Below are 15,822 nucleotides of genomic sequence, written 5' to 3'. Positions count from 1 at the left end.
GGTTTGGTTTTAAAAAAAAATTGTTGTTGCTAGTATAAGACCGTTCACAGCGGTTGATCAGATCGACCTAGGTTGATACTGAACGTTTTGGATTTCTATTCGGGTTAGCAATTCTATATGGTATTATATCCAATTTGGATTTTATAAATTGAGGTCTTTCAAGTCTAGGTTTAAAAGAGAAAAAGCCAAAGAGAGTTGCATGTTTAAAAGATAGGTAGAAAGAACTAATGACAGATTTAATGGTTTTGTAGAGATCTTTTTTATATGATTGACAAAGTTTCTTATGGATTCTTTTGACAATGCAAGAAAGTTTGTATCCTGTAATCTCTATTATAATAACTCAAATCTCTCGCCGTGGATGTAGGAGATTACCGAACCACATAAATCTCTCGTCTTTGCATTGTTATTCTCTATTCTATCATGGTCTACTTGTTTCTCTTTAGTTATAACAAGTTTCTCGGTGTTCTCACATTGATGGATGATAGATTAATTGGGAGTTTCAGTGACGCTTCCACAAACAACACCTTCATGCAGAACACCAATTGGTGACCAACAATCGGTATCGAGATACGGCAGGTGTCAGGTGTGCACCAACAATTGCTATCAGAGCCAGTTCAAATTAGATGAGACTTATCTTTGGAAAAAGACTTGATCTTGCAACATGGCAATAGAATGTTCTTCGGTGATGAAGACCGAGTTTGAGATGCTGGATGATAAGAGAGATTTTTTTGCTTTGGTATAAGATGATGGAGGCGATCTTGATTCTACCTAGATCAAGCTTTACTAGGAGGTGACAAGAATCTGGAGAAGATGACAAGTGACATGTGGATGAGGATGAATTGAAACGCGCAGAGTACAGTCCTACTCTCTTAATTGTATTAAGAGATATATAACGTGATTGAGGAGAAAAGCACAATTAGAATGTGGAAGAAACTTAAAAAGTTGTACATGGCCAAAAGTCTATCCACCAACTTGTACTGGAGGCAGTAGTTGTATAGACTACGGATAAAGGATTGTACGGTGAGTTAGAGCATCTAAGCAACTTCAACAGGATTATAACCGAGTTAACGAGGGAAAGGATCAAAACTTAAAGATGTGAACAAAGTGATAATTCTACAGAACACTCTTCTCAAGAGTTACCAATATCTGAAGCCACCATTGACAGTAAGCAAGGAGACAATCACCGAGGGCGAGGTCAAAATGGCACTTCTCATGGGGATTTTCAGCAATGACAGCGTGTTAGTGATGAGTTGGGTGACGATTGGGTGACGAGTTAGTGGCAGATATGAGCTAGAGATCTTAGAACGGGACAAGATCATGGGCTAAGTAATATTACTTTTGTCAAGGGAAGGGTCATGTAAAGACTGCTTCAAATGAAAAGAGTAGTTGTGGGGACAAAACATGGAGGATCGGACTGCGACGCAACCTTCCTATGTAGCGCTTATGATGGAAAATCAAGTAGATGACAAGTTAGTGGTTTCAGAGGGTGAAAGGCATTGAGTCGAGGTGTTAATGGTTTCTAAGAACAACACTTCTTCTGATGGTTGGGTATTAGATTCTGGGCACCGCACATATATGTTCCTAAACGAGCATGTATGTGTCCCTGATGCTAGGAGTCAAGAACACGGTCTATATGGTAGATAACATGAGATGCGACGTCGTGGGAGTAGAAGAGGTCATGACGGCAGTAATAAGGGGAGCATGGTCGCTTTGGCAAATGTTCAATTAGTCCCGAAGGCGAGACTGAATCTAACATCATTAGGGGTGCTTGACTCTATGGTTACCGAACCCAAGTGCACAGAGGGTTATTACTGTATATTGCACTAGGAATCTCATCCTTAAGGGAAAGATTTGTGAAAATGGCCTATATCGGATGCCTAAAGGAATTAGAGTTCAAGGAGGAGCTTCATTTTCAAGATGACATAAGACCACAAGAAAGAGGGGTATGCTCAAAACATGGGTTTCAAGGGAGAGCTAAAACGAGAGTTCAACTCTAGGTGGAGTTAAGATGCAATCGGCGACAAGTCGAGAGCCGAGCTTGGAGGGTGCAGCCATAAGTGTTGGTGTCAAGTCGACAAAGGGCTTGGCACCAAACAACGAGCGATGATAGTGCCAGCCAACCCATTAGAAGAGAGAACTTTGAAGATAATTTCTTTAAGGTGTTTGTTCACTATGGTTTTATAATGTTACAGCAGAATGTGACAAGGGTGGATCGATGATTTTAAAGGTAGCTTCATATAAACCTAAAGTAGAGATCGTTGGAAATTAGCCTTGAATTTCAGCCCAAAAAACATCAGAAGAGTCAGAAATGAAGCAGGAAAAAAACAAGGCGAAATGGCAAATGTGCAATGGTACACTTGCTAGTTCGATCGGTGGCATATCGCTGCCAGTATACTGGCTAGTCATACTTGCTGGTTGGACCTAGTCAGTCAAACAAAGTTAGATTAATTGTGATTGTTTTGAAACTCTATTCGGGTCAAGAGTCTTATATAGTATTGTATCCGGTTTATATCCTATGAATAGAGGCCTTCCAGGTCAACATTTAAAACAGAAAAAAGTCAAGGTGAGTTGCATATTGAAAAAAAGAGAAAGAGAGAAATCTAAAGTCTATTTAGAGATGTTTTTAGAGAAATTTAGAGATGTTTTCTTCTGGATTCTTTTGAGAACATATAAGAAAGTTTGTTTATTGTTATCACTAGTATTAAGAAGACTCAAACATATCCCTATGGACATAGGCACTTGCCGAACAACTTAAATCTCATGTCTTTGCACAATTATTCTCTTTTCTACGATAATTTACTTATTTCTTTTTAGTTCGAAGAAGTTTCTCAACATTCTCACATCGCTGGATGCTCGATCGGTCTGTGAAGGAGATCTAATTGGGAGTTTTGTTGACTCTTCCGCAGGTAACGCTTCCGCACAGAACGATGGTTGGTGGCCAACAATCGGTATCGGGTTGCAGGTGTGTAACAACAATCACAACTAGATAAATTAATCACACTCAAAGTTTCAAGATCACAAATTATGATATCTAACAAGTCAAACTATTTAAATAAAGTAGTAACTAACAAATATTGAACAATAATAATAACTAGCAACTACTAATATAGATAATTAAGCGACAAAGTTTAAACTCTTATTGCTCAAATTGTGTCATATCGTCAAAATGATATGCATAATATAGTACATTACAACAAAAAATAACAAAAAATCAGACAAGAAAAAAAGAAACAAAAATTCAAAACGAATTTTGCTTTAAATCAGACACCTCTCATGCCTTCAAAAATTCAAAACAAATGCCGAACATTCCGTGCCTCTTTGCACATGTCTAATGCAAGCTCATGAGGCAACAAGGCGAACTCTGGAGGCGCCAAAAGGCACTCGATTTAGTAGCCTTCATCACGCATGATGTTCCAAACAATAAGGTACCGGCTAAGCACCTAAAACACTATGGAGCATCGCTTTAAAACACTGATTTTGTGTCCCCAAAACCTATCTTTTACAAATTTGTTGTATCTCGTACCAGCACTCACACTAGTATGGGTAATATTCCCGTCCAATATAGGCTCAGGTACTAAGGTGTTGAGATCGGTACATGACTTTAAGTCAAGGTCATGAAGGTGTTTAGATACTTACTGAGAGCAGTACATACTTTTAGGTGGAAGCCGTGCAGTTGGCGCAACAAAGCCATAGATTGTTCAGTACAAGTTAAGGGGTGATATTGAATATGGTATGCATTGAAACAATTCAAGTCAAATCCTAATTTTATTTCGAGTGGCCTTGACCTTAAAGAAAAAATTAAAATTAGAATCGACTTATAATTGAAAGGTGATTAACATTTGAATAATCCTAGGTAAAGGCATCATGAGAAAGGAATCTTATGGAATTAGAATTTGTCAAAGGCATCATGGAGAGGAATCTTACATGAACTCAACATAGGAGAAAAGAATCAATCAATAGAAATTGAGAGGTTCGTTGTAAGATGAGAGACATGAGCTCTAAGAGGATGAAGAAAAAGAAGAAAAAGGAAATGATACTCTTGTGAGGATTTATAAGACAAAAGAGATTACTTTTTTGTCGATGCTAGAAAATAAAAGAAACATTGTATTGTTATCCTTCAAGTAATAAAAAAAGCTCCGCTTCTCCCGTGGACGTAGGCATATCACTGAACCACATAAAATCAGCTTGTTCATCATGGAAGTTTGTTTGTTCTTAATCTCCTTTATAAAATTATCTACATTAAACCCTAAAAGTCACAACAGAAGGGCCTTACCACACTATAATGTGTCCCTACTTTACTAGGGGTGGGGATGATGTTGGTTTGGGGGAGGAGAAGGGAGTTGCCTATTAGATAAGTATGTTGTGCAGCTCAAGCTTATAGAAAGAAGGAAGAAGCCTCCAACTATTAGTACGAAAGAAAGGATAGATGATCAAGTTTTTTTATAAGAAATCACATTGCAACTTCAGGGATGAGATACTGACCAAAAGACCTAGAAAACTGCCAATCAAAAGCAAAGAATGCAACTCAACATGATCATATTCAACACAAAAAGAGTAGATAATATATGTGAAATAGAACTTGCCCTAATTTGGGATAAAGGCTTTGTTGTTGTCGTTGTTATATTCAACATAGAAAGAATATGATTTGAAATGGTAGAAAATATATGTGACAAAACACAGCATAATTACTAATAATGGAGTGGAATACCTGCTATTACAGAAACCAACAGCCTCCATTTATTATGGTGCTCACTGAATTGCCCTAATAGTCTCTGAAGAATACTTTTCAATTTAGATTCTCTGTCTGCTTCAGCTTGAGCAAGTTTTGACAAATACTTCTTAATTTCTGGTGTCCGATATCGAACGTATCCCTTTAACAAGTACACAAAACAAAGCAGGATCATCTTAATGTAAGAGAAAACCTTTAAAAATTTTCTTTAGAAAGATTAGTTTCATTAAAGGCATCCTTGACAGAAGTTCAAGTTCATTTCTGATGGTTCACAATAATTATTTTTCATATGGATAAATCTGCTTGTAACTTCTCAGTAGTCATGAGAATACACCAAGTGAATAATAATTATACATGGAAGGAATGGTCTTCTCATTTCTAACTATGCGGCTTTGTGATGACATTACTGATTACTGATCTATTAGAAATGCATAGGAAGTCTATGTAACTAAACTAAGATACGCTGACCAACCATGAATAGAAGGTTACCACAAACAACGAAGAAAAAAAATAGTAGGGTTACTTGTTGTCTCTTATGAACAAAACTACATATACTACAGCAAACTCAAACTCTGTACTATTTCTTTTTTAAGTCTAATCCGATATGTGCATTGGTAAATTAAAAAAAAAAGAGCCAAGTCATTCCAAATATTTTCAACTACATTCAGTTATCTGATATTGAGGTGAGCTTATGTAACAAATGTTTTTTTCCTAGAATTTCTCAGAAAATTTCCCCTCAAAACACAAGGTTTTCAGATTTGAACTCAAGAATCTAACATCTTTCGGAAGTTGTCCGAGGCCACTTGAAGCCTTAAAACCTTTTTTCTGATGGCTATAAGGGCCAATACTCATCCAATTATTAAGAACAAACAACTTTTATTTTATCTCTTCAACAGAGGTTCCATATAAATTGCATACTACTCACTGGAACCATTGTTAACTTGTGGCTCTAATGCCTCAACTACACAAATATTCTGTGGCAACTGTAAGATTCTATAGTGAGATCATATATGGCATGTGAAAAGAGAAAAAAAATCAAAAGAACAAAAAATTTTAAGACCCAAGGATTAATTGATTTGGGTGACTTGTGTGTGCTCATGTTCTTGTGTGTGTCTTTGTACTTCTCTATGTGTATGTGTGTGTGTATGCATGCATATGTCTACGCATATGTATGTAAGATAAATTGCAGACGACCCACTCATCCCCTTAACTCTTTTATTAGCACTTACCATTAGTAAATTGGTGTATTAAGAAAAAAAATTACAGATAACTGGCCCCTCATTACCTTAACTCTTTTATTAGCCCATATCACCAGTGAATTGGCATTTTGAGAAGGAAAAATTACCGATAACCTCATTCTCTCTCATGAATTCACACATATACCTGTATAAAAATATATATGCATCTCTACAAACATATATTTGAATATATACACATATTTATATATATGCGTGTGCACACTCAAACATGCACGTACGCGTACGCGTGCACACAAACAGCTACACACACAGAGTATGTGTTTATACATATATATATGTATATATGGTTATAGCTATGTGTGCGCATGCTTATGTGTGTACAAAGATTTTAAATATTGGTCATCGGAAATTTATTGCATGACCAAAATTCATATCGAATTGCGGTAATAGGGAATACATCGGCGATTAGTAAGAATCAAAGTGTCATATTGAATGGTGAGCATATATAATATAATGTCCTAAAATGCAATCTAAGCACACTTAATGAAATGTAAATATACCAAAATGCTTTCGAGAAAGGACTCGAAGTTATCGAACCACTGAACTTTGGGAGAGATCGGAGCGACAAAGAGAAATTAGGGTTGGTTGCTCCAGATGTAATGGGAAACAACGAGTAGGATCGGTAGTTTTGATTTTATGTAGCTGGTATCGGGTTTGGGTCTGAAAAACAAGGGTATTGGGACCCAAAACCCAAGGAATAGTTGGGTTTTTTTTGACAAAATCAGCCGATTTAGACCCTATAAAAAGTGGCCTATTTGTCAGATTTTCACTGATATATCAGAGGAAATTGGTGAAAAACAATAACTTTAATTTACTAGAAATCATATCGGCAGTGGTCCAAACCCAATATATCGGCGATGTATCTATAAAGTAGACCAATTTTTAAAACATTGATAATGTATGTATAAATATATGTATGTGTGTGTGTGTGTATACACACACACACACATACATACATACATACATACATACATATATATATATATATATATGTGTGTGTGTGTGTGTGTGTGTGTGTGTGTGTATAATATGTTTTGTGTGCGCACGAGTCTATGCAAATATATGTGTGTATGCATTACGTCAACATTATTGTTTTGTTTAATAATGATCACTAGTGTGACACCCCCACACTTTAGTCCCCTACAGACTAGCGTGAAGAAATGTTAGTGGATTAAATAGAGAAAAGCTTAAGGCCCAAGAATAACTAGTGCTAGCATTTTGGCAAAGTGGATTTAGACAACCCGCGAGTTGCTCTACGTGGACTTACAGCTTGCACGCGCCAACGGGCCCGTGCGCCCGAGGCGTGACAAATGGTATCAAAGAAGTTAGCCAGCCGGAAGTGTGAAGCTAAGTGCTATATGGGGCTAAGTGCTACACCACGTGGATGCGGTAGGAGCCACCTCTACAACCCGTAGCCTCTAGAGTCCACATCACCTGGCAGTGATACTGAGATGTGCCAATTATCATGTTGTGACAACAAGAAGGACATCTTTGTAAGGTAGGATGATTGTGACACCCCTACACTTTAGTCCCACATAGACTAGTGTGAAAAAATGTTAGTGGTTTAAATAGAGAAAAACTGCCTAAGAGTAACTAGTGATAGCATTTTGACAAAATAGATTTAGCCAACCCGCGAGTTGCTCTCCGTAGACTTACGGCTTGCACACGCCAACGGGCCCATGGGCCCGGGGCGTAACAACTAGTTTATAAAGTTATTAGTTATCACTTTAAATGACTGAAAATAGAACAAGTTACAAACAAGATCCTAGAAAAAGTATTATATTTATATTAATGTGGCTATGAATTGTATCATATTAGTCGTCTGATAAGGTAAAACAAACAAAAACAAAAATGTGAATAATATAATCAAAAGGTCTAGTGATTCATCTATCAAGGGAAAAATCACCATGCTCCACAAGACAAGTTGTGAAAAGAAACTAAAGCTCCAAAAAGTTATTTTAACATGCAACAATTATATAAATTCAAGCTTGTGATAATAAGTGTGTACATGTACAATTAGAATCCAATTGTAGAATTTGATTGTGGTCCAATTAAAAAGTGTACGTTAAAGCATCAAGATTTAAAATCCACTCAGCCATTTAGATGTAAATGATGTAATATACGCTATTTAAATAGACTAAAAAAAGAATATTATTTGAAAAGATTTTCCGACCGATCAGCAACTTACAAAATGAAAGAGTAAAGTAGCATATTTAGACAAAACAATATATAGAGCTTCAAAATAAGGAATCCTGACCATTTATCTTAAGCTACATCGTGCAGACATTTTCTACACCAAATTTTATATTTTATAATATTTTAGACCTTAAATATAACAAGCTTGTTACTAAAAGCTGTCCAATTTGATTTCACCTGATACACATGAAAGAAATTCAATTGCTTTAGATCCTGATTCTCTCTTAGTGCTACAAATGTCCTATGCTTCTCGCCAAATAGGACCGAAGCTTAAATCCTATCAATAGGATCCTAGCCTATGAAGTAGCATAGCAATTGTTATACACAGAAGAGAGTATACATTCACAAACATGCTGAACCCTATGAAATGATAAAGAGTTTATAAAATAATCTAGCATTGCATAGACTTTAAAAAAACATTCTTAGAAAGTTAATTAAAACAACGAAAGAAGTAGCTACGTAGAGTCCAGGCATAGTATTGTCATATACCTTTTTCGAAGAGCATAATTCATATCCCCGGGGGACAGACAAACTCAGGCTTTCGGGTACTTCTAGGAGGTATGAATCTTTCCCGACAGTAGCGTAAGTAACCTACAAACAAGAATGTAGTGGTAGATGTTTATTCAATGCAATGGGAAGGATAAGCACAGGCAAGTTTGTGCTGCATTTATAGATATAATTTACCGATGAATCCCCAAGTATTCTGCGTTGTTCTTTCAGGTAACTCTTCAGAGAAGACTCAATGTCCCTCAACGTCTTGCAAGCTGTATCATATTCAATATCACCTCCTTCATGAGGTATAATCCTCCCTGAACGTTCAGCTTCTATCCAGTCAAATGCCTCCTTGAAGTGCTTTAAAACTGAAGAAACGTCAGGTAGCCCTTTGCCTGCGTTCATTACTCGTTACAGTTATTAAAAAAAATGCAGAACCAAAAGGATGAATTTGTATGCCAAATAATAAAGTTCAGACTTATTAGTTTCATTGAGTATATTCAATGCTACCTGGTGTCAGTAAATGATGAAGCAAACTTGATTCTGTATTAGTTAAAATAGTACTCAGGGAGGAGCATGCTTGAATCATCACTTCGCAACCCCGAAGAGCAGCAATAAATTCCTGAAGCTGCTTCTTTGCTGCATCTTCATAAAGAACTACTCTATTCGCATTTCTTCCATTACTGTCACTGTTGTCCATCCAAAGTAAGAGAAACATAGAATATAACAATTAGTTATTAGGTCAAAACTTATACAGAATCCTTCTTGAAAATACTTCAAGGAAGTTAAATTTTAACAAAACTGTTCATTATCATCAACTATGCCATTGTTTATTCAGATTGTTGCTCAAGTTATAGTTGGCACATTCCATCTTTACCTAACTAACAATTTTTGATGCAAACCGTTACATGTGTCATGTGGATCACACATAGATATGTCAAATACTATGAAGAATTGGCTTACACAGCACCAGTAAATAGCTAATGTTGTAGCTTAGTTTACATGCTTTTACTTGATCATTACTTGATAGTTTGTATATGTTGAGAACCATTGTGATGAGTTTGTTGTGTTTTGTTCAGTGCCATGTTGATTAGGAACAAACTACTTTGTAAATTTAGTTCTATTAATAAGACTTGAGAAGAGAGGGCCTAATGATCCTTTCTGATTACCCCAGTTACACAGTATCAGAGCCACACAAGGGATCCCCTCCTACTAAATCTCGGCCCTCCATCCTACATTCTCCAAAACCCTAGCCTCTCCATCAACATCCAAGAGCCCTCTATAGAACCCTAGCCCTCTCCAAAACCCTAACCCTAGCTCCGCTACGTACCCAACAGTACCACCACGCCACTACCCCCAAGCCTTGTTGCCACCATAACCGCTGCCCCTACGTGGATGTCACCCCGATACCACCTTGACCTCAACGATGACGAACCATCATTTCGACTTATCCTTTTGCCCTCTTCGCTCCATGATCAAGCCTTCATCCGGCTGTAAAAACCCTAGACCCAAAAAAATAGTTGTTTTCCCTTGTAGGTCTGTTCCCCCATACCCCCAACCCCCCAAGCAAATCTGCACCTCTATTATTGATTTCCCCATCATGGTTTGATTTTTTATAGTTGTGCTCGTTTGTTGGACATGGTTTGATTCAGTAAAATATAGGATATGCTTTGACTATTACTCTACGGCTAATCAGAATGAATATGTTTTTAGAATTAACTATTGGCATCCAGGATATTGCCTGTAATGCTACATAACCATGATGATGTTTCTGCTGCAGCATTTCGACAATAAAAAGATCAATGGCGTTGGACATTATATTCACAGGATGGAGATTTAGCTGATAAGGAACTCTTCAATGCTTTTTGAGTCCTAAAATCATGGAGTTTCTGCCCACTATTATTAAACAGTTGCATGAATGGGAAACTGAAGATGTTGATTAATAATAGTGGGCAGAGAAAAAAATAATTCAACAAAAAACTCCCTTTATTGGACCACCTGACATAACATGATAGATTTGTTAAGATGATTTCTTGAATCCTCCTCCACCGGAATCATCCCTATACTTCGAAGAGCACTACACATAGGCAGTGCTATTAGGCGCCCAATTTCTTAGGTTCAAATGCACCATCTATATGCTGTGCGAGTAGCCACCTACTTCCTCTGTTCCTCAATAATGCAGCGTATAGGCGGCAAAACTCAGCTCCTAACAAGGGTACTGTTTGATTCTTCAGTAAGTTTTATTTTAGAAGTCCAATTTATACCAAAATTTTTCAGGCTTTTGTGAGGAATCTTACTAGGAAACTGCGCGATAAACACAGGTTTTTCCAATGGATTCAATGACCTTTTGAGAGACTTCAAAAAGCCTTTTGGTAAGATAAGAGTATAGATCCAAAAGGCTGATTTCCATAATTTGTGAGAAAAGGTTTCGAGATCTTGGATCCCTTCTGTGTAATTTATAATCTCTCTTTGAATAACAAACTTTATTTGTTGCTACCTATGAACATAAGACTTGCTCCCAGCCCCATAAACTCATGTTTATAAATTGTCATTTATTTTCTAGGATTTGCGTGCTTGCCTAAGATCTCAATTTTTGTCCGTATGCTTTCATATAATCCGAACAAGATTTAACCTAACCTACCATGCATACTGTTTAAAAGATCTTGTCCATTTCTATGGAGAAACTGATCTTGAAAGTGGTTGATTGTGCATTATTCAACTAACTATGAGACAGATCTCTAAAATTGCATTTATGTAACAACCATGAATGCTTTATGGCATATAAAAATTAGCTAAGCCATAAAACTGTGATACAAAACATCAAACAGACTAAAGCTGGTATTACTACCGTAAATGGTAGCCTTAATTTATAAAATTAACAAATGAGTAAGATAACGCAGAGATAAAACTGACGGTGCATGAAACAGACTAGACTGCAATACAGTATCCTCCATGAAATGATGTGATGAAAATAAATGATTGCACAAAACTATTATAGTCAATCAATAATACCAGATAGCAAAGAGGCGTGCTAGTAACCGCTCCATGTCTGGAAGCCTCAATAACTCTTTACGAAATTCAAGTGCAGAAGCAACACCAGTACCCTGATAGGAAGATTTACAATTAATAGAAAGTACATTTTTTGACCAAAAACAAAGTCTTAAAACTCAGATCAATTAATCAAACAATTTCATGCAATTGTTTCTCTACAGATTGAAAGAATTTATATGGAGATACAAGCCCTACTTGTTTTTCCTATTTCCATGGAGACAATTACTAGATTACATCAAATCTTGGAGAAAAAGACAACCATTGACCAAAACCTCTTGTCCAGTATTAACCCATGGCAGCCACTATTGGGCTCATTTTTTTTCTCTCAGCTTTCGCTACGATTTAATAACAATTTTAGATAGTAGGTTTGCATACTATATAAATTCAAATATCCAATTACTAAAGAAGGTTTAATCTACAGATAGCTTAATAGGCCGACTTTTCTTCAACCTTTCTATTATCTCTACAAGCATTTTTCTGTTATCTTTCTATTTCTGTTCTAGAATTATTGGTTATACTCTCTTGTTACTCTTTTCATCTGTATTCTTATCTCATGCCTTAATTTCCTTTTTGATTTACCTCCAGCAGGTCACTTAACCACACGTTATCCTGAATCTCTCTTATTAGAAAGGTAACCATTACAGTCGGTAATAGAAAAAATTTATCACACCCCTTTCAGTATATACCAAAGTACATAGCAAGTATTTTTCAATTTTCATCCCAGAATAGATTATTTTCCTTCTATTTTGAAAATCATATCTTTCATATCAAATTCAAAGCCTTGACACTTCACAGGCACATGTACAGAAACTCAAATTAAATTAAATCTTTAATAAAGTGAATATAAAGTGAAAGAACACAGTAAACAGAACATTGTCCTAAACAGAACATTGTCCTATTATCTTCATGCATTGGCCATCTGTTCAATAGCCTAAACATTTTAATCGCAGTTAGGTAAGTGTAACCACTGTATACAAAAAAATTCCTCATCAAAGCCATGCTAAACCTGACATACTAGTTTTTTTTTTCTTTTTTTTTCTTTTTTCCATTGATCAAATACAATATCTAGATTTTCTGGTTTAACATAAGTATAACTTAGGCTTCTAAAGCTAGAAATTTAAGAAATTAACCTAGCTTAATAACATATAGTAATTTTTTTCAAGCACTTAAAGCTTGACCCATGGAAGCACTTAAAGCTCAAGAATGACTGACAGAAATGTACAAAACACAATTAGACATACATAATGCTGAAGGTATTTCATTAAAAAGAGTGATGATATTTATAATTCACAACAAAATCTCAGAGAAGCATATCATAAAAACATTTGATAAATGCAGCACCAATTGTTTAGAAAGAAAAACTTGACAATGAAAATAGATGTAAGCAAAAACTCAAATTAAACTATGTGGACAGACTAAAATTCACACATAAGTCAAAATCCAAAAGGAAAGCGGGTCAAAGTTCAAACTGTCTGGTGCCTATTTCACCTAGATTGTCCAATTATTGCATGCAGTTAGGCAGCTGCATGAGTTTGTATGGTTGGATGTATCTGTATTATTTTTATGTTCTCTTTTCCTGTTTATTTATTACTAGGAGGTTGTGGTGGTTGGGGTTGGGGAGGGTTTGCAGATTAACTCATTTTTCAAATGAACCAAATAAAATTCCAACAAAAATAGCAATAAAGTTCATGACCCACAAAAAGGCCTTTCTCAGAAAAATTACACCAACATGCACTGATGGAAGAAACTTTTCTTCCATAAAACACATTACTAACCTTCAAACCTGCTATGGCATCTTGGCGTTCCAAAATTAAACTCTTGTTATATAGTGGTCTTGCAAGCCAACTCTTAAGCATCCTTTTCCCATTAGATGTGACACAATGATTTAATTGCGCAAATAGTGTCCTGCATCAAGAAAGAATGTTAACTTTTGATACACAAATTGACTATGTAAATGTAAATATCTTATGCTTCAAATACCCAGAGAGGCCTCCATTTTTCTTGTTCTCCAATATCTCAAGGTTTTCAAGTGCTGCTGCATCAAGTATCATATGTGTCCTCTTAGCAGTGGCAGAGAAACCACTGCACTGAAGTCTTTCAAACTTAGCACACTTGAGTAATGCTTCTTCAAGGAAAGCTTGCCTCAAATAAAAAAGACAACCACCAAGAGCAGAAAGTGTACAGCATTCATTCGGCCCTGCAGTCACCACTTCAGATAAAACGTCTGGAAGGCCCCCTGAATGTCTCTCCGATGTATCTGAATTATCAGAATTGTCACCATTTACATAAGTTGATAATTCTGATGTTGAATGTGTCAGGACCCAATGAATATTTCTGATCTCGTCAATAGTTTTTTTAGCATCCCAAAATTCCGCTGAAGGAACCAAGTTATTAATTAATGGATTTCTTGTGTGGTACTTCAAAACATTTTCAGTTTCAGGACTGAGCAGTTCTGAAGGCTTGATGATTTCTACAGGTCGTAATTCCGACAGTATAGAACATAAGCAGTGACGCTCAGAATCATCTTCGAACTGGCAATAGAAGAGCAACAGTTTTCATAACAAGGATACGATGCAAAACTGATGGAATTATACATTAAATGAACACAGGAAGACAAATAACAGACTTTTTCTAAGTACTATGGAATCCCCATATTAAATGGACAAGAAAAATCAGAAAACAAACCTGTCCTAGCATAAACATGCTTGTGGAAACATCAACCAAACAGATGCCTATGACTATGCTTTCTTTCTTTTGATTCTCTAAGAAGTTGCTTTTCTCAGTAATTGACATTAGATATGAAGTATCGGGATTTGTCAAAAGTGAGTCTCCTTCGATCAGTGTTCCCTTTGTAACCATGGCACAAATTTCCCGTTTAACAACCTTTAGAGGAAAAATAGTCACAGAATTTTATTAATATAACAAGGTTAAACAATATATAGTTTCAAAATGAAACAGAAGGAAATCACATGGTACTAACTGAAACTAACAGGTAAAGAAAATAGTATATTTTAAAACACTATAGAAAAAAACCAATGACTTATACCTCGTTTTCAAATTACTGAATTAGCTACACTGTAAGGAGACAGATGTACAATTAGACTAGTGAGCTTCAGCAATATCATTTACCTTATCTTTCGACCCCGTCTCTTTTCGGCGAAGTTCAAGTTGTTGTGGTGTTTCAGTCTGCTCCACAACAAGAACACGATATCCCTGCATTACCAAGAGATCCCAATGAAATTCCCATCAAACTGATGTCATCACTGTTTAAGACTTGCTATCTGAATTCATGAAGAAACATGCTAATTTGATGTGTATACCTTTCTTGCCAATTTCTCTAAATTCGTTGAAAAATTCTTTTCAGGAAACCCACAGTGAGGTTGATCTCCCTAAGAACACAAGTAGTTCCATGAGATAGTAATCAAAAGAGTTGTTACAGCCATCAATATACATCAAACTACAATAAAGAAGCATGTATCAAGTTCATAGTCCTTAAGACAAGAATTGTTACAAGTGTTCTCGCAACAAAAAATAAGATATCCTAAGAACTAATGAAATCTCCTCCATAGAAAAACACGAGTTCAGTGACATTACCCACATCAATATGTCCAAATTATCCCATAACAACAGAACATAATTCGCAATACAGAAAAAAGATTTCTTGTACCCACCAAGAGATCCAACTTATAACACCTTAAAAATCTTAGCTTACAATCTTCAACCTTCCACGTCTATTCCATGTAGGCTTGAGATTTAGAAGAAATAAAAAGGGAATAACAGTAACAGAGGAGATGCACAACATTGATATGGCACATTACAGCCAGTTATCTTGGTAACCCTAAAAAAGTAAAACACAAAATTGTTGTTAAGACACACCAACGGAAATAAGGTTTCTATAAGAATAACAAACAACAACTTTTAATGCTTATTGAGAAACTAATATTTAGCATACTTTAAAGATTAACTTCTCATATACTTCTATTAATGCATATAAGAAACAAGTCTTAGATCTTCATCATGAAATAATAACGACCCATGATGAATTAGATACTACAATCAATGTTAGCAAAAGGAAAAGCCTAAAAGGAATGGACT

At 35.9% G+C, this 15,822-nt stretch overlaps 1 protein-coding gene across 4 annotated transcripts in view; it reads right to left on the bottom strand.

Moving 5' to 3' along the window:
- The window catches only part of LOC109845173 (DNA mismatch repair protein MSH6), a 45,500-nt gene that overhangs the window by 10,184 nt on the left and 19,494 nt on the right, over positions 1–15,822 (bottom strand). For all 4 annotated transcript variants that reach the window (XM_020414388.1, XM_020414390.1, XM_020414391.1 and 1 more), the window contains exons 6-15: positions 15,048–15,116; positions 14,857–14,940; positions 14,413–14,610; positions 13,708–14,258; positions 13,503–13,632; positions 11,689–11,780; positions 9,187–9,365; positions 8,869–9,071; positions 8,674–8,775; positions 4,709–4,871 (exon numbers count right to left, since the gene is read on the bottom strand). In XM_020414388.1, coding sequence (XP_020269977.1) covers positions 4,709–4,871; positions 8,674–8,775; positions 8,869–9,071; positions 9,187–9,365; positions 11,689–11,780; positions 13,503–13,632; positions 13,708–14,258; positions 14,413–14,610; positions 14,857–14,940; positions 15,048–15,116 — 1,771 coding nt within the window. The remainder of the gene's footprint in view (positions 1–4,708; positions 4,872–8,673; positions 8,776–8,868; positions 9,072–9,186; positions 9,366–11,688; positions 11,781–13,502; positions 13,633–13,707; positions 14,259–14,412; positions 14,611–14,856; positions 14,941–15,047; positions 15,117–15,822) is intronic.

The sequence above is a fragment of the Asparagus officinalis genome, chromosome 6 (genome assembly GCF_001876935.1).
Source record: "Asparagus officinalis chromosome 6, Aspof.V1, whole genome shotgun sequence".
Classification (NCBI taxonomy): Eukaryota; Viridiplantae; Streptophyta; class Magnoliopsida; order Asparagales; family Asparagaceae; genus Asparagus; species Asparagus officinalis.
The sequence above is the reverse complement of the archived record's forward strand: the minus strand, read 5'-3'. Positions and strand labels throughout refer to the sequence as shown.